The sequence below is a fragment of the Astyanax mexicanus genome, unplaced genomic scaffold (assembly GCF_023375975.1).
Source record: "Astyanax mexicanus isolate ESR-SI-001 unplaced genomic scaffold, AstMex3_surface scaffold_33, whole genome shotgun sequence".
In the NCBI taxonomy this organism is placed as follows: Eukaryota; Metazoa; Chordata; class Actinopteri; order Characiformes; family Acestrorhamphidae; genus Astyanax; species Astyanax mexicanus.
Window position 1 is genome coordinate 1,982,762 of NW_026040043.1, and position 22,493 is coordinate 2,005,254.

The following is a 22,493-nucleotide window of genomic DNA, read 5'->3' on the forward strand; positions in this document are numbered from 1 at the left end:
ATAAATATTACGTCAACAGATTACGTCAACCCAAATAACTTTTTTTTCACAGGCCGTAAAAATGCGACTGCAGCTCACAGGATGCTTAAGTTGATGTTCTGGATGTGACTGAAGATAAACTGGATTTGTTTCTAAAATCAGATCTGGGTTTGGGTTGATTATTTGCATTTTTATACTTTTATTTATAAGAGATCACATCAGATTTGCCTGTCTGGACATCACAATCCTAAAACCTCAGAATGTGGTTTAGATCCAATTAGCAAAAATTTTATTTCCTATGGTTTCTAGCTGCCCAACATTCAGAAAATCAATCAGGATACAATCTAGAAATGCCAAAAATCTATGGGTCATTTCTAGCTTTTCAACAATCAGAAATTACATCAGGATACAATCTAAAAACGCTAAAAATGGTTCCATGTGATTTCTAACTGTCCAACAATTAGAAATCAAACAGTATACAATATAGAAATTCAGAAAATCTGATTTTACATGATTTTCAGGTGTCCAACGATCAAAAATCAATCAGGATACAATCTAGAAATGCCAAAAATCAGATTTCAAGTAGTTTCCAACAACTAGAAACTCAAATCAGGATACAATCTGAAAAAGCCAGTAAATCTGATTTCATGTGATTTCTAGCTGCTCAACAATTAGAAATAAATCAGTATACAATATAGAAATGCCGAAAATCTAATTTTATGTGATTTCTAGCTGCTCAACAATCAGAAATCCCTATCAGATTAAATATCAATCTGTATACAAGTTAAATACTAATCTAAAAATCAATATAAATATTAAAATAGGATTTTCTGTCATTTCTGGCTGTCCACACCATCAGCAATCAACCTGGATTCAATCTAAAACTGCTGACAATAGCATTTTTACGTTTCTGGATGCAATCTAAACATGATATACGAAAAACAGATTTTACACAGTCTCTTGCTGCCCAGACTATCAAATAAAAATTCAGTCTGATCAAGCAGATTTAATGTGGTTGCTGGCAGTCTAGATGATCTAACATCAATCTGGATATAATATAGATATAACAAAATATTTTTTTTTTGTGGCTATTTAAATTATACACATATACACATATATCTAATCTGGATAAAATGTGGAGATGCTAAGAATTGAAGTTCATAAGCTAAAATCTGATTTGGTGTGGTTTCTGATTGTCCAGACAATCAAAAATCTATCTGGATCAAATGAAAATATGCCAAAAATCAGATTTGTGCTGTCAGTCTGAACTAGGGTTAATCTCAAAAGTCCTCAAAAATCACTCGTCCATCAAACCTCCACAGTCCAGACTGCAACACATGGGCGCTATGTGTGTATTTTATGTTCCTGCAGATGTAATTCAGAGTAATATCACATGTTCAGAGTGTCCCTGTTCTCCGATAATGGTTAGCAGACGGATAATTCATGTTTTGGAACAGAACGGTCCGTTTGTTGACGCTCCCTAACACATTAACCGCTGTCTCAATATGAAAGAGGGCAAATGTTAAAGGCAGCAGTTTCCACTGATCAGCATTACAGTCAGTAAGAGAGGCTCCGGACTGACTGAGGTCATGTGATGTCTGTTGAGAATCACTTACATCATCACCTGTAGCCCCTCCCCCTCTGCAGGTGTGGCTCTCTTATAATCACTACAGAATATTATGAAGTTTATGGACAGATTCTCATTCAATTTTTTTTTCAGGGGAAATAATTAGGGAGGCAGGAAATGTGTGAGAGAGCTGTAACAGAGAGCCGCCATACGGCAGGTTTAAGTTCATTTTTACACTCTACTCACAAGCAATACATTAACTCAGTACTCAATAACTACCTCTTCACAAACTGTCTGTTTAATATGCTGCATTCCTTTTCAGGAGTAGTATTGCTAGTTGAGCTAACTTAGCATTAGCATTTGTTTGTTCACCAAAAACTCTGACCCGCTATCTTTGTTTGTATTTCACTCACGTGAACTACTGAGGCTTTCATGTGGAGTTATGTAATAAACAGTCTTCCAAAATCACCCATCCTAAACTCAACTGAGTTGGTTTCTAGTGAGTTTGGGATGAGTTTAGAACGAGTTTAGGAAGGTTTTTAATGAGTTTAGGATTAGCTTGGGATGAGTTTGGAATTAGTTTGGAATGGGTTTTGATTGAGTTTGTAGTGAGTTTGGGATGAGTTTGGGATGGGGATTAAGTGAGTTTGGGATGGGTCAGAGATGAGTTTGGGATGAGTTTGGGATGGATCAGGGATGAGTTTGGGATGGAGCAGGGATGAGTTTGAGTGAGTTTGGGATTAGCGATGAGTTTGGGATGGATCAGGGATGAGTTTGGGATGGATCAAGGATGAGTTTGGGATGGGGTTTGAGTGAGTTTGGGATTAGCGATGAGTTTGGGATAGATCAGGGATGAGTTTGGGATGGGTTTTGAGTGAGTTTGGGATTAGCGATGAGTTTGGGATAGATCAGGGATGAGTTTGGGATGAGTTTGGAACAAGTTTAGGATGGGTTTTGAGTGAGTTTGGGATGGATCAGGGATGAGTTTGGAACAAGTTTGGGGTGGGTTTTGAGTGAGCTTTGGGTTGAGTTGGGATGGATTTGGTGTGAGTTGGGGTGAGTTTGCAAATGAGATTCAAATAGATTTTGAGTGAGTTGGAATGAGTTTTTTGAGGGTTTTGAGTGAGTTTGGGATTAGTTATTATTGCTACTTTAAAGAAACTGAGATTGAAAACATTTTCTGGTTTGTTTAACACTTTGTTTTCTAACACTTGATTTATAGGTAACTCCATATGTGTTTGTTTATAGCTCTAATGACTTCAATATTAATCTACAATTTAAACTATTCATCAGAAATGAACACGGTATTGTGTGGAGTATTTTTTAACGATCACGTGGGATCAGGGAGAGTGGATGGGTTTAAGCCTTTTGCTACAACAACAGCGATCACACCTCCATCACAAATCCCAGAGGAAGAGTGTAGAGGTTCACACCCACGTCCATCTGCCTCCCAACACCAACACCCAACACCAACCCCCCAACACCAACCCCCCAACACCACCAAAACAAGCAGCCAAACTGCTAAATAACAGACCAATGAAAGCAGATGCTGTGTTAGTGTTAGCACTGTGGATCTGAAGAACACAAACACTGATTAATGATTAGAGAGGAGCAGAACTGTGGGACTAATCAGATCAATAGTATCAATAGTGCAGCACCAGCATTAGCTAAGGTCCAAATTCCAAGTGCTTTCAAGTGCTTCTGGTACTTTTTCAGACTTTCAGACGAAATTAACCCACAATATTTCATGATTTATCTGCTCAACTTCTTTTACTTTATCAATCTATATCCACTCCTGCATTTCAAACCTTGAATACATTCCAAAAAAAAGTTGTGCAGTAAAGTTTTTACCACTTTCTAAGGTCGCCATTACTTCTTACTACACTTTAAAGATGTTTAGACACTGAGAATACCAAGCAATTCAATGGTTTTAAGTGTTATTTTGTGGACAAACCCAGAATCAGTCCTGGGTACAGAATCATTTATTCAGAAGAAGTGATAAAACTCTTTAAAACCCTGGATACAAGATGCAAAAAGCTCCAAGAGCAGAAACTATAGCCCTGTTTAAATATACAAATACTGTATCTTAAAGGATACAATTATTGCACACTGAAATAAATTTTATTTATTTGTTAACTGGAGAAAGAAGGCTGATTTTAATACTGTAATTCTTCTTTGTGCAAACAATTTTTTTGTTTGTTTCTATCGTACTGATTCAAAGAACCCTTTGTAGCATCTTGATTTTAGATGCCCTTGTGAAATAAGGACGTGCACTTAAGAGCTTTAAAAGTATGTTAAAATTAGGTAAAGAATACTAAAAGTACATTTTCAATTGAATTACTTAAAAAAACTTTAAATATACTTTTTCTGTATCTCCATAAAATGTCTTTTTAAGCAATATGCTTTAAATTAAACGTTGTGTTGATGTAAAAAAAAAAAAAAAACTACGCTAAAGTGCACTTTATGCAGTATTTAATGCCAAGACGAACATATTTTCTAGTAGCATTAAGGTGTACAAAATGTGTGCATCAATATATAAAGTAGTATATTTATGATATACTCTAATTGCATTAAAAATAATGGTTTTAAAACACATACTTAAATCTACTCAATTTTGCACTCCAAAGCACAATTTAATGCACTTATTTTGTATTTAAATAGCTTAATTACAATTTAAGTTGTTCCAAAATATTACATTTCGTATGTATTTAAGTACATACTAATTTTAATGTTAAAAGTATATACTTTTCCATGTTTAATATACTTTTAAAAAATACAGCTCTGGAAAAAAATAAAAGAGAAATTAAAAATTATGATTTTCTTTGATTTTACCAAATTAAAAACTATGCCTATAATCGAAACGAAAATATATAATCGCAAGCCATCAAGCCAAGCTGAACTGCTTGAATTTTTGCACCAGAAGTGTAAAACATAAAGTTATCCAAAAGCAGAGTGTAAGACTGGTGGAGGAGAACATGATGCCAAGATGCATAAAAAAAACTGTGATTAAAAACCAACCAGGTTATTCCACCAAATATTGATTTCTGAACTCTTAAAACTTTATGAATATAAACTTGTTTTTTTTTTTTTTGCATTATTTGAGGTCTGAAAGCTCTGCATCTTTTTTCTCAATTTCTGCAAATAAATGCTCTAAATGACAATATTTTTATTTGGAATTTGGGAGAAATGTTGTTTGTAGTTTATAGAATAAAACAACAATGTTCATTTTACTCAAACATAAACCTATAAATAGCAAAAACAGCGTACCGGAGGACAGCAGGGGTTCGCAGGCCTGTTCTCCGATGCCGTTCCCGTGGCAGTAGCATCGGTACCGGATTCCTTGGATCACCTTATCCCACGTTTCTCCAATCTGGTAGAACGCCTTGGACTCGGGTTCCTGGCACTGATCTGAGGCGAGAGAAATATTTACATAAGAGAAGTGCAAAGCGTCCTCTGGCTCTCCAGCAGCTGCAGAGGAAACATCTGCTCTTCAGAGCGGCAGCGGCTTTTCCTTCTGAAGGGCTTTAAGAGGTTTGGAAAGTGCGACATTTACCATAGACCTGCCGCCTGTCTCGCTCTCCTGACCTCTACAGCTCTGATATAATAAAATACTAAAGCTATTGTTCACTCAGGTCACTCGGCTGAATCACAGGAAACTGGAGAAAGTTACTGCAGAACAGCCGAAATTACTATTAAACTTCTGCAGATCAGTGAGCAAGTCTCCAGAGATGAGGACTGCGGATATTAAAAGAAAGCGAATCTGCTGCTGGCTCACCGATGGCGTCGCATTTCCAGCGTCCTCGGCCCTGACCGAAGCAGGTGCAGTTCATCATGTAGCCCTCAGTGTGGCGCTTGTCGAAGTTCTGGTTCACCTCGTACGTGTGGCCGTCTACGATGCACTGATCTGGAGGTAAAAAAAAAAAAAACAGATTATATGGTTATTACAGGTCCAAAAATGAAGAAATCGCACTCAATTCCTTGGAATTCTTAGAAATTTACAAGATTGAGCAGTGTTGCAACTTCTTTTTTCCACCCAGAATAAAATTCTCAAGCAGTTTTGAGCCATAAAGATATTTTATCTTCAATTCTATTGCACATATAGCATTAAAAATTCGATATCCTCCATGCAGAACCGAGCAGTTAGTTGTACTATACTTGGCAACCGGGGTGTTGGCACGTACAACACTCATGCTGCCTTCAAGTCGTGTCAGAAAAATCGTATTTACGAGATGGAACCACCACCTTCAACTTCAAAAGGACCACTTCCAAATGATTGTTTCTTCTGCATTTGTGCTAGAATTTCATTTTCACGTTCATTTTAACATTCTAACTTTTTGCACAATTTAGAATATATCTATGGGCTATACAGAAACATACCTAAGTTCTAACATCTCCCTCATTGCTGACTTTCCACTGACAGTAGGTACAGATCCCTCCCTAAGAAGAAGTCTGCTGGCTATTCCTACTGTGTTCTACTGTGGCTATTCTGTGGGGCTCTGGTGATGGGTGGCGCCAGGGTGGTTCTTCTATGCAGGTTTTTTTTTTGGGGTGTTTGGAGTACTTATAGTTATTAAAGGGGCAGTCGAGACCCAAGTGGAAATACAAAATAGCACAAAAATGCTAACCCAACATTCCAAAAGGCTATTTAACCTTTATCACAGATATTTACAGCAGATTTGGGGACACCACATAGCAAGATATCTATATTGCATCCACATCTTTTCAAGAAAAGGAGATGTGTCTGTGGTTGAAGGTGCTAAATTAGCATTTACAAAAGACTCCATACGCCTACTCTCTACTCTGTGGAGGTAAACTCTGTTCTGAAGCTCCGATGAAATGGACATATTGGGTGTGGTGAGGCTGTCGGAGGAGATACCTTCACAGAAACGTCAGAACCAATTGGTTTCTCTGTAATCTACAGCATACCATTGCTGCAAGTTCCGCCCTCTTTATCATCATGCAGAATAAGCAATGAGGTTTTGGCCCAAGCGCCTTAAGCCAATTCACATACTTGGCAACCGGGGTTTTTGCATATTATACTGGTATACCTCGTAGTTGAGAGTAGGCAATGCAACTCCACTCGCCACGCCCATTTCCCAAACACGTGCAGCGCATCAAGTGACCCATGGTGTCGTGGCGCTTGTCCCATTGGTCACCCAGACGATACATCACATCATTAGCTGTGCAGATTTCTTCATGAGCTACAGAGAAAGAGAGAGAAAGAGAGAGACACATATATAAAGATATAAAGAGAGATTTACACAGTGGAATAAATATTTAATACATTTACTGATTACTGTATATACAGTTGCAAGAAAAAATATTCTTTGGTTTTACTTGGATTTCTGCATAAATTGGTCAATAAATGTCTCCTGATCTTCATCTGAGTCACAACAATAGACAAACACAGTCTGTTTAAATTAAAAACACACAAAACATATATATGTTTGCATGTTTTTATTGAACACAACATATTAACATTCACAGTGAGGAGGGAAAAGTATGTGAACCCCGAGGCTAATGACTTTTCTAAGAGCTAAATGGAGGAGGCAGAATGTGATGAGATTGTTTTGAGATGTGTTGGTTAAAAAAAGCTGCCCTGCCCTATAAAAAAACACACACCAGTTTTGAGTTTGCTGTTCTTAAGAAGCATTTCTGCTTGATGTGAATCATGCCTCAAAAGAGCACAAAAGGTCAAGCTCTTCGTTCAAGACCTTCGTTCAAGAATTGTTGACTTGCATGAAGCTGGAAAGGATTATAAAAGTATCTCTAAAAGCCTTGATGTTCATGTGTCCACACGATAAGACAGACACTCTACAAATGGAGAAAGTTCAGCACTGTTGCTGCTACTCTCCCTAGGCGTAGTAAAGTCCTGTAAGGATGACTGTAAGAGCACAGCACATACAGAATGATCAATGAGGTGAGGAAGAATCCTAGAGCGTCAGCTGTAGACTTACAGAAATCTCTGGCACATGCTAACATTTTTGTTTGAAATTTGCAAAGGAGCACCTGTGTGTTCCAACACATTCCTGTCTACAATATCAGCAATGTGTGTAACTTAAAGTCGCTAAATGCATTTATTAAAAGGAGTGTCCACAAATATGTAGAGATATAATAGTTTGGTCAGTGAAACTGAAACACCTGGTTTTAGAGCACAATAATTTATTGTGGTGACGGACAGTTCGGGTGGAAACAGGAGAGTTGAGGTGCACACTGAACTCTGCGGTGATTTGATCAGCCGTGGTTTTATGTTTTTTGGATACAATCCGGGTTAGCACCCAAACATCCCTTTCAGACAGCTTCCTCTTACAGCATCCACAGTTAATCCTGTTGGATGTGGTTGGTTCTTCTTGGTGGTATGCTGACGTTACCCTGGATAACGTGGCTTTTGATGCATCACAAAGACTTGCTGTCTTGGTCACAGATGCTCCAGCAAGACGTATACCAACAATTTGTCCTCTTTTGAACTCTGGTATGTCACCCATAATGTTGTGTGCATTGCAATATTTAGAGCAGAACTGTGCTCTTACCCTGCTAATTGAACCTTCACACTCTGCTCTTACTGGTGCAATGTGTAATTAATGAAGATTGAACACCAGGCTGCTCCAATTTAGCCATGAAATCTCCCACACTAAAATCACAGGTGTTTCAGTTTCATTGTTCAACCCTTGTATATATATACTGTGGATTTTAACACTGTGGATTTTACTGTGTGTTTTTACCCACCAGCCATGGGGCAGAAGCCGAAGCGCTGCTCGTCGTCGTAGTTGGTGGTGGTGCCGCACCACTTCATGCCGTCGCGGCGTCCGTCGGCGGTGCAGTCGGTGTAGTTGCGTCCGTTGTAGATGAAGGGGAATTTGCACATGGCGCCATTGGAGTTCCCTCCGCGGGTCGTCACCATCACTGAGAGAGATTTAATAAATATAAACTGCAGCTCTGAGGAGCAAATCCACACCTCATCCATCTTCCTCCACCTCCAGACCAGACTAAACCCACTGCCTCATTATAACCGAGGAGAAACGTTATGATCAGCCAGAGCTGAAGCCTGGCCTGAAACAGGGGGCTTTATATATAGAGAGCTCAAAAACTGGCAAAGGTAAATTAATCTGTAATCTGCATATTTCAATGGATTTTAAATTTAAATTTAATTTGAAATGGTGTAATTCATACATTAGAATTAACACTGCTTTTTTGTGTTTTAAACTTGCGTGAGTTGGGTTTTTAAATAATGCAATATTAATGCAATATTTACGCAATGTTTAGGAGTTTTAATGCCACAATCTTGGTGATATGACAAAAAAATGAAGAATAAGTATCAATGTTTTATTTACCATATTTTATGGACTGAACATAAGGTGCAGTTTAAGAGACACTATAAGGAACTTCTAATTCAACAGGTCCCACCGCTGGGTGGTGGTAACAGGGGGTAGGCAACTAAGTTAAGTAAAGCTAAGCTAACTAAACAAAACTTTAATGAAAAAGATGTTCTTATAAGTTAAATGAGCACTAGATGTTAATCTACATAGATTTCTCTCCTGAAAACTCTCCTGTTTATTTGGGTGAATAAAGCACTTCCGTTTATTTAGAGTAAGCTTAGATTCCTGAATTTATTAGCATTAGCCGCTAACTGCTAGTGGTTAGCGCCTAATGCCGCCCGACAGTGCTACATTAAGGAACCCTGAGTGTTTTTTGTAAGCCAGGGCAATACTAGCTAGCATTTTTTCCCAAGTAGCTTGTTTTAACATGGTAAAGGTGCAGACTACAGTCTGATATACTCCCCTCTAAACGGTAAAAGATCTAGCGCTTAGCTAGTGGCTTGTTAGCGGCTAATGCTAATAATGCTCCAGCAGTGCAAGCCAGAGTAGACAGGAGAAGACTAAAGGCTAATAATATCCAATAAAAAAAAATAGCTTTGGATATTTTGATGTAAACAACGAAGCACTGTTGAAAGTCGCTCTGGATAAGGGCGTCTGCTAAATACCGTAAATGTAAATGTAAATAATACTTATCTGAGTGAGTATAGCATAAGCGGTTAGCAGCTAATGCTCATACTTCTCCAGTCCCAGTGCTGGAGAACTAAACTGAAACTTCTGTATAACTCTGTACTTCAGTAGAGTGGCTTTACTCCTTAATACCTGACTGGTAAAATTCATACATAAGGAGCACTGATGATTTTTAGGAAAATTAATTGAGAATTTTAAGTGCACCTTACAGTGCGAAAAATACGGTAATTGTGAGCTTTACTCAAAAGTGTTTCCTGAACATTTATGAATCAGAATGGTTTTAAATCCGATATTTCTGTTTAGGGTAAATCAGATCTGTACTCACAGTTCCTCTGGGTACAGAAGGAGTACTGTCCGTCTGAGTCGTAGTCGGAGGTGGTGCTGCACCAGAGCTGCCCGTCGGTTCGTCCTTCAGAGATGCAGGAATAATGAGTCTTTCCCTCAAACACGAAGGGGAACACACACGGCTGACCATTAGAGTTCCCACCATATACCTGAGAAGACTGACCATCTGCACAAACACACACAAACACACACACATAGAGAAAGACCACGGGTATCAGTACTCATAACCTTCAGACACACACTACCTGTCCTAAATGATGTGGGGTTGATGCTGCAGTTGGTCTGCAGGTTTAGGTTCAGCAACAGTATGTGCTGAAAGAATGAGGTCAGCTGACTACCTGAATATACTGAATAGAAACCAGGTTATTCCATCATATACATCAATGGATTTATTTTTTCTTCATATTCCATCCAAGATAACAATATCAGGATTCATGGTGCAGGAATTGTGAAAAAGTGCATGAAGGTTCAGGGAGCATGAGATCATCATTTTTACACATGGATTGAGAGAGTTTACCACAGAGTCCAGACCTTAACCTCATTGAGAATCTTTGGGATGTGCTGGATGGAGAAGAGCTGCTTTGTGCAGCTGTTAGACTCTACCATCATCAATGCTGCTGCAAAATCTTGGTGAAAATTAATATTTAATGCAACACTGGATTGAAATAAATTTTGTGACGTAGCAGAAGCTTATCGAAAAAATGCCACACTGAACGCGTATGATCTTTTTCTGTTTAAAGTCTAATAATAACGATAATGAAAAAAAAATAATAATAAAATGCTTCTCTGGAGAGCTTTTGTTTATATTCCTCCCCTGTTTCTCTCTCTCTGTCGGCTCGGCGTGACTTTAGTTTTCTCCCGTTATTGTTTTTCTCGTTTTCTCAGGCTCCCTATCTCCTTATAAGGGCGTTTTTTTTCCCCAGCCGTGTCCCAATTCACTAGCCAGGGCAGCGGTAGTCTATTGGACCACAACCCTGACGACATCCGCTTTAATATCAACTGTTCTGCAATTGGGTTCAACAACCCTCTGGGCTTGAGAGCTACTAGTCTGTAGCTACACTCCATCCCATTACACTTAAGGTCCAAAAGCTCTTTCCTGATTGGTGGGAACAACGTACCCCAATCCTCGCAGCCGATTCCTCCGTTAACGCAGGTGCAGATCCTCTGCTGGCTGCCCTGAGTCTGGACCCAGCTCATGCCGTTAGAGTAGATCACCTCGGAGGCCACCCGGCACGATCCCTCCTCCTCCACCAGCTGATTCACCACGTCCACCTGATGAGTGACGGGTCTGACCCGAGCCACCAGCTCCGTACCTGTTCCAGGACCTGTTACCAACAGGAAAAGACTGTTACACACCAACATTTTTTACATTTAGCATCATTTAATACAAAGTGAATCAACAAAAACGCTCCAAAATTACTGCTTTTTACATTTACTTCCACTGAAAGTGTGAAGCTTTTGACTTTTTCTGTTTTATTTTTGTTTGGTTTTGTTTTGTTTAGATAAAATAAAATGTAGTATTATTTTTTTTTTTATTTGTAATTTTCTCCTATTTTTTCTCCCTTATTTGTGAGGCCAATTGTTCCATACTTGTTTTATTCCCCATCACTAGTGATGGCCCAACACAAGGAGGGTGAAGACTAGCACACGCCACCTCCGACACATGTGAAGTCAGACCCCGCCCCTTTTCGAATATATATAAACATCCGAGTAGCATCACAGTGCGCTCGGAGGAAAGCACAGCGACTCGGTTCTGATACATCAGCTCACAGATGCAGCCTTGTGCTGATCGACATCATCCTAGGAGTGATGAGGGGAAAGAGAGAGCGCCATCTACTGTACCCACCCGGAGAGAGCAAGACCAACTGTGTGTGCTCTCTCAGGGCTCCGGCAGCTGATGGCAAGCTGCACGACCGGGATTCGAACCAGCGATCTCCCGATCATAGTGGCATCATAGTGGCTTTAGACAGCTGGAACACTCGCCACCCCCTAGTTACATTATTTTAAGCTAAATAAAGTGTCATTGTCTTTGGATACATTTTCAGCTCTAATTAGCGCCTATCGATTAATTCCAGTGTACGGCTGTAGAAGTGAAGACTCACCCAGCGCAGTGTGTGTAGACGAGTGTCTCTCACACTTCCACTCCCCCCGGCCGTTACCCGTACACAGGCACTGCAGTCTGTGCCCATTAGTGTCCACTTTACTCCAGGTCTCGCCGATACGGTACGACTTCCTGGTGTCCTGATCATTACAGCGATCTGAAGAAGCAAAGAATAAAGAGAATTATAGATCAGCAGCAACACAGCAGTTCCAAAACCATCCACACATCATTCTTTTACAGCCATGCCTTTATAATATAATGTGCAGTATGAGCTTAAGCTTTGTCTTGTTGAAAAATGCATGGAAATACTTGTAATTGGATTTTTAGGCCCAGTCCCATTTCTGTTTTGTACACTACCCCTTGTTTTCGAGTGTAACCTGTCCTCTCAGAACAGATTTATAAGAGGAAAGGCTGAAAACCTATGTGTATATATATATAGGACAAAAAAAAATAGTTTCCACCAATTTGAAAACCTCTGGAATATAATCAAGAGCAACCAAACTGAACTGCTTGAATTTTTGCACCAGGAGTAAAGCAGCATAAAGTTATCCAAAAGGAGTGTGTAAGACTGGTGGAGGAGGAGAACATGATGCCAAGATTCATGAAAAAAAAAAGTTTTCTTTGCATTATTTGAGGTCTGAAAGCTATGAATCTTTTTTGTTATTTCATCCATTTCTCATTTTCTGTAAATAAATGCTCTAAATGACAATATTTTTATTTGGAATTTTGGAGAAATGTTGTCTGTAGTTTATAGAATAAAACAACAATGTTCATTTTACTCAAACATAAACCTATAAATAGCAAAATCAGAGAAATTGATTCAGAAACCGAATCTGGAGATCCAGATCCATTCTATTCTATAACTTCTTAGACTTGGGCTGGGTCTCCATAACTCTAAACTCCATTCAATCTAATCTAACTCCTTTTCTTTTCCTTCAGATCGTTAGTAAAAGTAAATCACTCCACAAAGGAAGTAGCTTTCCAAAACACCATGTTCTTCTCTATTGTTTCTTCACAGTTTTTTGGCGACCGGTTTGCTTTTCCCTCCAGTATCCAGCTCTTTTTTTATCGAGCGTTTTCGTGTTATTGGCTCCGACACATTCCAGACAGAGCTGGCTGGAGAGGTGTAGGAAGTTTACAGCGTCTCTAATGGTGTTTGTTCAAACTCACTTCCTCCCTGATGTCACTTAACAATGCTAATGTTAGGCAGCCTGCTGTCTTTATTCCTGCCGCTGGAGCCTCGGCAGTACTGCTGTAAGCAGGGTCTGATCACCTGAGTAGTGACGCGCTAATATAAAGAATCTGGCTGCAGAATCTGAAGCTGAAAAGTGAAATAAAATCAAACAAATCTAATACAATCATTAAAAAACTAAATTTCTAAAGCATTAAACTGAAACTCTAGTGACATATTCCACCCAATGGGTGCCATTTCTGTTCCCAGGAAATTATGTATAAATGTGCACACAAAATAACTTTAAAATACATTTTATTACTAAGCACAGTGTCTTGTACACTGACCTATTTGCAAAATTAAGATATGTAATTAAAAATATTAATAAAAACTACTTAAAACACTAAAAAAAGCATTTGTTACCTGTTACCCCACTCTCTAACTATAAACTTTAAAATGAAAAAAAATTATTAAAATCCCATCTATGCTTTAAAAATATATTTTTCATAATAAAAACATAATATTTAAGTTAAAAAATACACATTTTAGTTGTTTACCTCGGTTTTCACTCAGTCTTGTTACCATAAAACACATTACCCTGATCATCTGAAACATCTGGAACACTCTACAACAGGAAGTCACATCTACAACAGGAAGTGACATCATCAGCTGGTTCTGGTTCTGAAGATCATGGGAAGACCAAAACTAGGTTCCCTCATTAGTTTTTTTTTCTGTATAGTTGATCTTATTGTAACTGTAATGACTGAGGAGAAGATCGATCTCAACACTCAGTCCTGTTACCTAAATTAATTCTTTTTTTTTTTGTTTGTTTATGTTTTAAAAATACAAATTTTGGGAAGATCACTGGAATGTGTCTGATCAGTGTCCTCATGCTATTAGCATAGCCGCCATATAGCTACGTTTTTATGCTTTTGCTAATTCTAAGCTAAAAACTCATTCCTTTCACTTTTAGTCCTGTTACTCATAACATAAAAAAAATCTAGTAACAGGAGTGAGTTCCAGTAACAGGATTTTCTTTGGTCATAAATATCAATTATTTGAACATGCAGTCTATCATTTCTTTAAAATAGAGACTTTTTTAAGAGAAAATCAAAAGAAATTAGTGGACTTGCTTTTAAACATGCTTTTTAAATTTTACATGAGTTTTAAAACATCTTTGGATTAGAAATCTTTATTTAAATTAAGTAAAGCTGTTTGAATTTGACCAGTACATGCTAGTTAGTTAGTTAAATATATGTGAATAGTTAAATGTATGTGTGTCATTAGCCTCAGAGTTTAAAAAAAAAGATGAAAAATAAAGTATAATTTGGAAGAGTTAAAACAAGCAAAGGGTACCCATTTGGTGGAATGACCCTAGTTGTGCTGACACCAGGATTTTAAAGACAGAGTTAAAAAAAACAGCAGTCAGCAGTAAAAATCCACCAATCACATCCAAACATCCAGTTTACAGTCCAGTACCTCCAATCTCACACATGAGCTCAGATGTTCCACTGGTCTATAACTGTAAAAGCAGTAAAAACTGGCCTAAAGCTGTAAAACCTGTCAATGACTTCCTCCCAGCTCTCCAAAACCCAAACCTCAGGCTCTTACAGTGAATCCTTATAATAGAGGCTTTTAAACAAATTCATTATTTGATGTTACTCGATTTCTGTAGCTGTTTCTGGACCTATTGTGATACTATGATTTTCATACATTTGATTAGATGCACTGGATTATAAGGCACAGCACCATCACCAGGCAGAGGAGCTCATTCAGCGGCAGACTGCTGTCCCAGTCCTGCTCCACAGACAGACTCCGAAAGTCTTTTGTTCCTCAGGCCATAAGACTGTTCAACTCCTCTCAGCACAGCAAACTAAAGACTCTGTGAAACTTTTTCATTCCGGCCACTCTGGCCACACCATGGACACACCCCCAGCTATGGACACACTCTCAGACTTGCTGATGCCTAGAACACTTTTTATAGTTCTACCATATTTTGCACTAGTAGTTCATTCACTAGTTAATTCACCTACTGTTTACGTATCTTTTGCACTGTTAACGTATCTTTTGCACTGCTTAATTTAATTTAAATTATTATATAACTGTGTATTTGCACTTTCTGTTTGGCTGACATCAGTTATCCTCACATTATGCACATCAACTGGTGTTCACTGTCTATTGTGTTCAACTGCACTACCTCCATTCTCCATCTCCATTACACACACACACACACGAAGACTGTACATTTACACTGTATATTCTATTTCTTATTTGATTGTATTTATATGTATCTTTATATTTTATATTTTATCTTTTTTAACTTTGTGTATTGTGTAACCTGCTGCTGGATGCCAAGAATTTCCCCCCGGGGATCAATAAAGTATCTATCTATTAGAGGTGTGCCAAAAAATCGATTCACATAAGAATCTTGATTCTCATTTACTACGATTCAGAATCGATTTAAAATGTCCCAAAATCGATTCTGAGGGGCGGGTTTTGGACTGATTTTGGGCTGGGTATTTTTGTTGGACCTGGCAACCCGCTTGTCCCTTCAAACCGAGGTCTTCCAGACCCACACAGAGCGTAGTAGGTGTTTGAGAATCACCGGTAAGATGGCAGAACAAGCACTATATTACCTTAGATTAACGTGTAGTTTTAATGTTTTATGGCAGAATGCTTCATAACAAGCATAAAAAAGATCGCTAGTAGTTAGTTTCAGTAACTGTTAGCTAGCTAACAAGCTAACTTTCCAGTTCCACCTTAAATAACGCTACAGGTGGCAGCAGGCTGCAGCATTTAAGGCGGAACGGAAAAATAAAATAAGCTAATCAGAGCTAATTTCAGCTCCTCATCACAGAGGAATTAAGGAATGGACAATATGAATTAATTTCTCCACCTCCTGCCCCCTTTCTGAAGAAATACAACGACCTTAAATTAACTAGTTAATCAGCAGCTGCTCCTGAACTTTAGCGCTCCACTGCTATCATCACATCAGCCCAGCAGCGTCACCTACACACCACCGCTAGTAGCCTGGTAATAAAGCAGTGTTATTTATTATTTATTTATTGTTCATTAACGTCATTGTGATATCCCAGTGATTCCTCTGTCACTGAAGACCCACATTCCTGCACATTTTATTGTTTTTGTAACACATTACCTGCTCCAGGACCAGTGTATATTATGGAGGGTTTTTTTTCAATAAGATTCATAAGCCAGAAGCAGAAATTTTTATAATTCAAATCGTTTTGAATCAAAAATCGATTTTGAATCGAATCGTGGCCCCCAAAATCGGAATCGAATCGAATCGTGAGATAGTAATCGATTCCCACCCCTACTATCTATCTATCTCTATCTCATTTTATTCAAAACTAGTACAAGTAGTATTAGGAACAGGAGTGTCGCCAACGTTTCCTTCTAATTCACCTGTAAAGCTATGTCAGACAAGTTAAATGAGCGCTAGATGTTAATCTACATGGTATTATCCTCTGAAAACTGTTTATATGGGTGGTTTTAGGTGCTTCTGTTTAATTAAATTAAGCTTAGATTTACATTATACATTACATTACATACGTTTCACTTCATTTCATTTATTGTAAAAAATCTATAGTATGTTTCCGTTTATGCTATATATACACCGGTAGTTATTGTTTATAATTTAAGTTTGTAAACCATTTAGAATGGTCTATATTTCTGCATAAATATGACCTAAAACATAATTTCACACCTTTTCAAGTCCTAAACGTACATAAAGCGAACCCAGTTTAACAACTGAGAAAAATAATATTATACTTATTCATTTATTAATTACAAATTTATTATACAAGCAAAGATTAATGCTGCGTTCCATTTACCTAACAAGTACATCAGATCTGGAAAAGATGTCAGGCCAGAGTTGATGGTATTATTCCAATAATTTTACACTTAAAATGATGAGTTTCTTTGATTTTACCAAATTAAGAACCTCTGGAATATAATCAAGAGGAAGATGGATGATCACAAGCCATCAAACCAAACTGAACTGCTTGAATTTCTGAATCAGGAGTGTAAAAAGCAGTGTGTAAGACTGGTGGAGGAGAAAATGATGCCAGGATGCATGAAAACTGTGATTAAAAAACAGGGTTATTCCATTAAATATTGATTTCTGAAACTTTATGAATATGAACTTGTTGTTTTCTTTGCATTATTTGAGATCTGAAAGCTCTGCATCTTTTTTTTTGTTATTTCAGCCATTTCTTATTTTCTGCAAATAAATTCTCTAAATGACAATATTGTTATTTGGAATTTGGGAGAAATGTTGTCTGTAGTTTATAGAAAAAAACAACAATGTTCATTTTGCTCAAACATAAACCTATAAATAGCAAAATCAGAGAAACTGATTCAGAATATGAAGTGCTCTCTTTATCTTTTTTCTAGAGCTGTATCTACTAGATACAGATTATATCTGTATCTGTCCAGTATCATTTATTTTATTTTAATTCTGGATATTTGGAGATATTTGGAGTGCATTATTATTATTAGTATCATGACATCCTGGATTATTGACTTCTGTTACAAATCTGATAAAATTGTATTCTTGTATTTTTTAATATCTGAGTTATTAGAGGTGTTCAATATCATATCAAATGCAATAGTAAAATTTAATTTTTATTTTGTTGCATTAATGTATTCTTGAATTTTTTTTTTTGATTCAGCAAATTCAGTATCGTTATACCATGAAATATTGTGATATTATTTTAGGGCCTATTCTGATATTCTGATGGAGTTCTAAGGTAAATAAACGCAGCATTAGTCCGTGCTTATAGATAACAGTGTGTCAAACAGGGTCAGAAACGACATAAACACGTCAATTATTGATCACTTTACAATCCAATAGACCACAGAAGTGACCTTCAGACAGTGTGTAGGTCACGGCTGCTTGAGTTCATATAGGATTAGTCTGAAATCTGAACATTTGATTTGGTTTAAAGGTAAAGAGCATTAAATCTGGGGTTTATTACTCACTTCTGGAGGTGCAGGTGATGCGTCCGTTTCCTTCTCCCAAACACGTGCAGTCCACAATCATCCAGCCCTGATACGGCTTCTCCCACGTCTGACCCACCACATACGAGGAGCCCACCGAGGAATCGTAGCATCGCTCCGCTGAAAGAAGCATCGTTTTATTTAAGAACTGAGCTTTCTCCATTCTGACAGAAACATTTTGCTAAACCTTGCTAAACAATTCATCTCTATACCCGTTTTTGCTGGTAACTGGTTTGAGATGGTTTATTTTGGTCTTTGCAGGTCAAGGTAGCTGAAAAAGGAAAGCTGGGCATGGTGGCACAGTGGGACTGGGGTCCTGGGGTCCTGGGTTCAAGTCCCTATCTGGGTGCAATTTTCCTTTTCTACATTCCTACAGGATAGTCAACAAAAGTAAGAACTTTATCACATTTTAATAAATACACCCAAAGTCAATTTCATACCAGAGTTCTCCTTTAATCTGCAATACAGACCATTAAAATGAGTGAAAAACCAAATTGAGAATCCTGTAAGTAGTGAGGAAAGCTCATGTCTGACACAGATTTTAGGTATTGATCCGTGTCCTGTTATTAAATATTTGAAGAGTGATGAGTTTAACCATTGGACTCTGACTTCCCAGAATTCCTGCTGCTGCTGATCTGTTCTCCAGCCCACGCCGCCAACACCACCACCACCTCCACGCTGCCCTCACTGCCCCCTAATTCAGCGTATGCACCTACCCACGGGTTTGCAGGTCCACTCCCCTTTGCCGTTGCCCAAACAGACGCACTCCAGCATGTAGTCGCCGGTGTCGTGGGGGCGGGTCCACTTCTCACCAATCCTGTAGGAGCGCCCGCCCTCGTGGCAGCGATCTGGCATCAGATAATAAAGAGTTATTCATTAATAACAACAAATTTAACTTAAAAATGCAATTCACTGGGTTCACTGTACAATCAGAACAACATTTAGAGTATTGAGTCCAGGCTGAAGGAAACACTGTTTATAACTTCAGTGGGATTCAGTGAGACGATTTAAAAAAAATGAGTTTCTTTGATTTGACCAAATTGAAAACCTCTGGAATATAATCAAGAGGAAGATGATCACAAGCCATCAAACCAAACTGAACTGCTTGCATTTTTGCACCAGGAGTAAAGCAGCATAAAACCAACCAGGGTTATTCCACCAAATATTGATTTTTGAACTCTTAAAACTTTATGAATATGAACTTGAACTTTTCTTTACATTATTTGAGGTCTGAAAGCTGAAAGAATTTTTTTGTTATTTCAGTCATTTCTCATTTTCTGCAAATAAATGCTCTAAATGACAATATTTTTATTTGGAATTTGGGAGAAATGTCTGTAAGTGATTCAGGGTTGATTCAGTAAAAATAAATGAAGTAAAGTTTACTAAAAGAAAGGATTGATTCAGTAAAAATAAATGAAGTAAAGTTTACTAAAAGAAAGGATTGACTGAAGTTCAGTTCACTTATTTACTCTGTGTAACATTTAAGTTTTGAAACCGAGTTGAAGTTACTTTCAACTCAAATTTTAAATTTACTCAAAAAAGTGTAGGCTGTGAGTATGTAGAGATTTAAAGCTGATTTATAGTCGTATCAGAATGTGATGTAACAGTGCAGTGCGGTGCAGTGTAGTACTGAACTCACTGGCGATGGTGCAGCTGATTTTGCCCTTGCCAGAGCCGATACAGGTACAGTCCCAGATCATACCGTCTTTAGGTCTCTCGTACGTCTCGCCAACGCGATACGACCTCATGTTCACTTTATCGTAGCAGGTCTCCTCCACTAACACAACAAAAACAACACAGGTTTACAAATTCAAGTTATATTGTTGCTGTCAGGGAAAAAAAACGATCTTCAAAAATGGTGAAAGCACAAACTTATTATTATTATATATTATAATCTTTTTAAAAAAGATTTTTTAAGTCAAGTCAAGTAGTTTTATTGTCAATACTGCATCTGTGCAGGACATACAGTGGACTGAAATTATGTTAGTAGTGTATTCTTGAAATAATTTTTCTAATTCAGTGTTTTGTCATATCCCCAAGAGTATCGTTATCGTGAAAAAATACCATGAAATATCGTAATATTATTTTAGGGCCAACGTAAAAACTCCCACCCCTAGTACGAATATAAACAGACAAATATACTGTTTATATATATTTTTTCTGATACATTAGCTCACAGGCGCAGCCTTGTGCTGATCCACATCACCCTAGGAGTGATAAGGGGAAAGCTGATGGCAAGCTGCATGACCAGGATTCAAACCAGCGAGCTCTAGATCATAGTGGCAGCACTTTAGACCGCTAGACCACTCAGAGACCCTCTCCTTCCCAAAGTTAAAGCAAGTGTGACGTGAGACAAGAGACACTATATACAATAGTGATGGAGGGAATAAAGAGGTAACTACAGTATTTATTACATAAAAATATATTTATATATATATATTAAAGGTAAGATATGTGAGATAAACTGGTTCTAAACTTTATCCCAATAAATACGTAATAATAAAATAATAGGTAGCCAAGAAATACTTAAAAACTTAATATTTAACACATTTAAAGGGAAAAATCTGAAAAAATCATGCTGCTAATAATCTATATTAAAGAATCGTTACATCAAATGACCCCTAAAGGTTCTTCACACCCATACTGATGTCTAATACATACATTTGTTTGGGTTTACATAGTAGTTCTTTAATGCTATCACCTGAAAATCCATTTTAGTATCTTTACTATGGTATGAAATGCAGTATGTGTTATTTAATGTTATATATCAGTTGCTTACTTGCTGGTTTGGATTCGCAGGTGACTCCGGCTGATCCTCGACAGGTACAGAGTAAAGTACTGCCCATATACGGTCTTTCCCACTGTTCATTCGCCCGGTAGAACCGACTGTTCTCAGTACAGCCCTCTATAACCACCAACACAGTAACCGATTAAACATCAGCTGATACAGGAACATCTGCACAAGCTGATTATGCAGCTAATAATATATATTAAAGTAGATTAATGAAGATAAACTGCTCCAACACTGATTATCACCATAAAATAATCAGAAAAGTAGCCAAGAAATATTTAAAAACGTAATATTTAGTACAATAAAAAGAAAAAAATCAGAAGAAATATGTCTAAACTTAAATTTTACACATTTCCATCTTAATCATGATGGTAATAAACTAATTTTAAGGAGATTAATGGGAAATAAACTAGTCCTTCACTGTTTATCCCCATAAAATACTCGAAAAAAGTTTCTAAGAAATACTTTTAAAATGCAATATTTATTACATTAAAAAGAAAAAAATAGAAGAAATATGTCTAAACTTATTTTTTTCACATTTCCATCCTAATTATGTAGCTAATAATATATATTAAAGTAGATTATTGGAAATTAACTGCTCCAACACTGTTTATCCCCATAAAATACTCAGAAAAGTAGCCAAGAAAAACTTCAAAACTTTAAATATTGCATATTAAAATAACAGAGAAACTAAGAAATATGTCTAAAATTAAATTTCTCACATTTGCATTCTAATACTGCAGATAATAATCTATATTAAAGCAGATTAATGGGAATATTAAAGTATATTAATGAACTGGTCGTACCCTGCAGGCCGGAGTACTGGGTCGCCTCCAGGAACGCCGTGTCCAGGGCGACCTGCTGCTGCTGCTCCTCGCCTCTGCCCGCCTGCGGCCCCCCGAGCACCGCGCTGCCCGCGCAGAGCAGCAGCAGCCCGGCTACAGACCCCCGCAGCATCCCGCTGATCATCCGGAGCTCCAGTAATAAATAACACACACTCACACACCCCGCCGCGGAGCTGCTGCTATGGACCCAACTACAGCTCTACACTGCTTATATACCCTCACACAGTCCGGGGGAGGGGCTAATACAGCAGGACACGCCCACCACTACTGTACATGGACCCCCTCCAAACCATAAACTTAAAAACCCTGTAAAATTACAGCATGACCAGGACAACTGGTAATATACTCATACTGTAATATAGTTTTAGGGAAGTACTTTTTCTTTTTCTACAAGTCTTAATAAAAAAAAATGATTTTTTCCTATTGTAGAAACGTAAAATATTAGTATATGTCAAATATGTGCTTTTATGTGTTTCTTATTTATTCAAATGATGGAAATATCTCTGAGCAGCTTGTAAAGTACTTTATTAGTAATGCAGAGATCCATCATTTTTTTAAACTCATCAGTCTCTCCTGTACAGTCAATTTTTAATAAGCTATAGAGAAACAAAGCAGTGAGGTGATTTTTTTTTTTTACAATTATTCATCTTTAAAACGTTACAAAAGATGTCT

At 37.7% G+C, this 22,493-nt stretch overlaps 1 protein-coding gene across 4 annotated transcripts in view; it reads right to left on the minus strand.

Moving 5' to 3' along the window:
* LOC103042932 (fibronectin-like) overlaps positions 1-22,004 on the minus strand; it is a 66,110-nt gene extending 44,106 nt beyond the window's left edge. For 3 of the 4 annotated variants that reach the window (XM_049473076.1, XM_049473075.1, XM_049473074.1), the window contains exons 1-12: positions 21,783-22,003; positions 20,965-21,090; positions 19,825-19,962; positions 18,902-19,033; positions 18,168-18,305; positions 11,997-12,152; positions 11,013-11,219; positions 9,875-10,060; positions 8,273-8,449; positions 6,595-6,747; positions 5,322-5,450; positions 4,814-4,954 (exon numbers count right to left, since the gene is read on the minus strand). In XM_049473076.1, the coding sequence (XP_049329033.1) occupies positions 4,814-4,954; positions 5,322-5,450; positions 6,595-6,747; positions 8,273-8,449; positions 9,875-10,060; positions 11,013-11,219; positions 11,997-12,152; positions 18,168-18,305; positions 18,902-19,033; positions 19,825-19,962; positions 20,965-21,090; positions 21,783-21,945 (1,846 nt within the window). In that variant the 5' untranslated portion in view covers positions 21,946-22,003. Of the gene's footprint in view, positions 1-4,813; positions 4,955-5,321; positions 5,451-6,594; positions 6,748-8,272; positions 8,450-9,874; positions 10,061-11,012; positions 11,220-11,996; positions 12,153-18,167; positions 18,306-18,901; positions 19,034-19,824; positions 19,963-20,964; positions 21,091-21,782 lie in introns of all 4 variants that reach the window. The other variant, XM_049473077.1, reaches the window with a different exon arrangement.
* Positions 22,005-22,493: the final 489 nt, after the last annotated feature.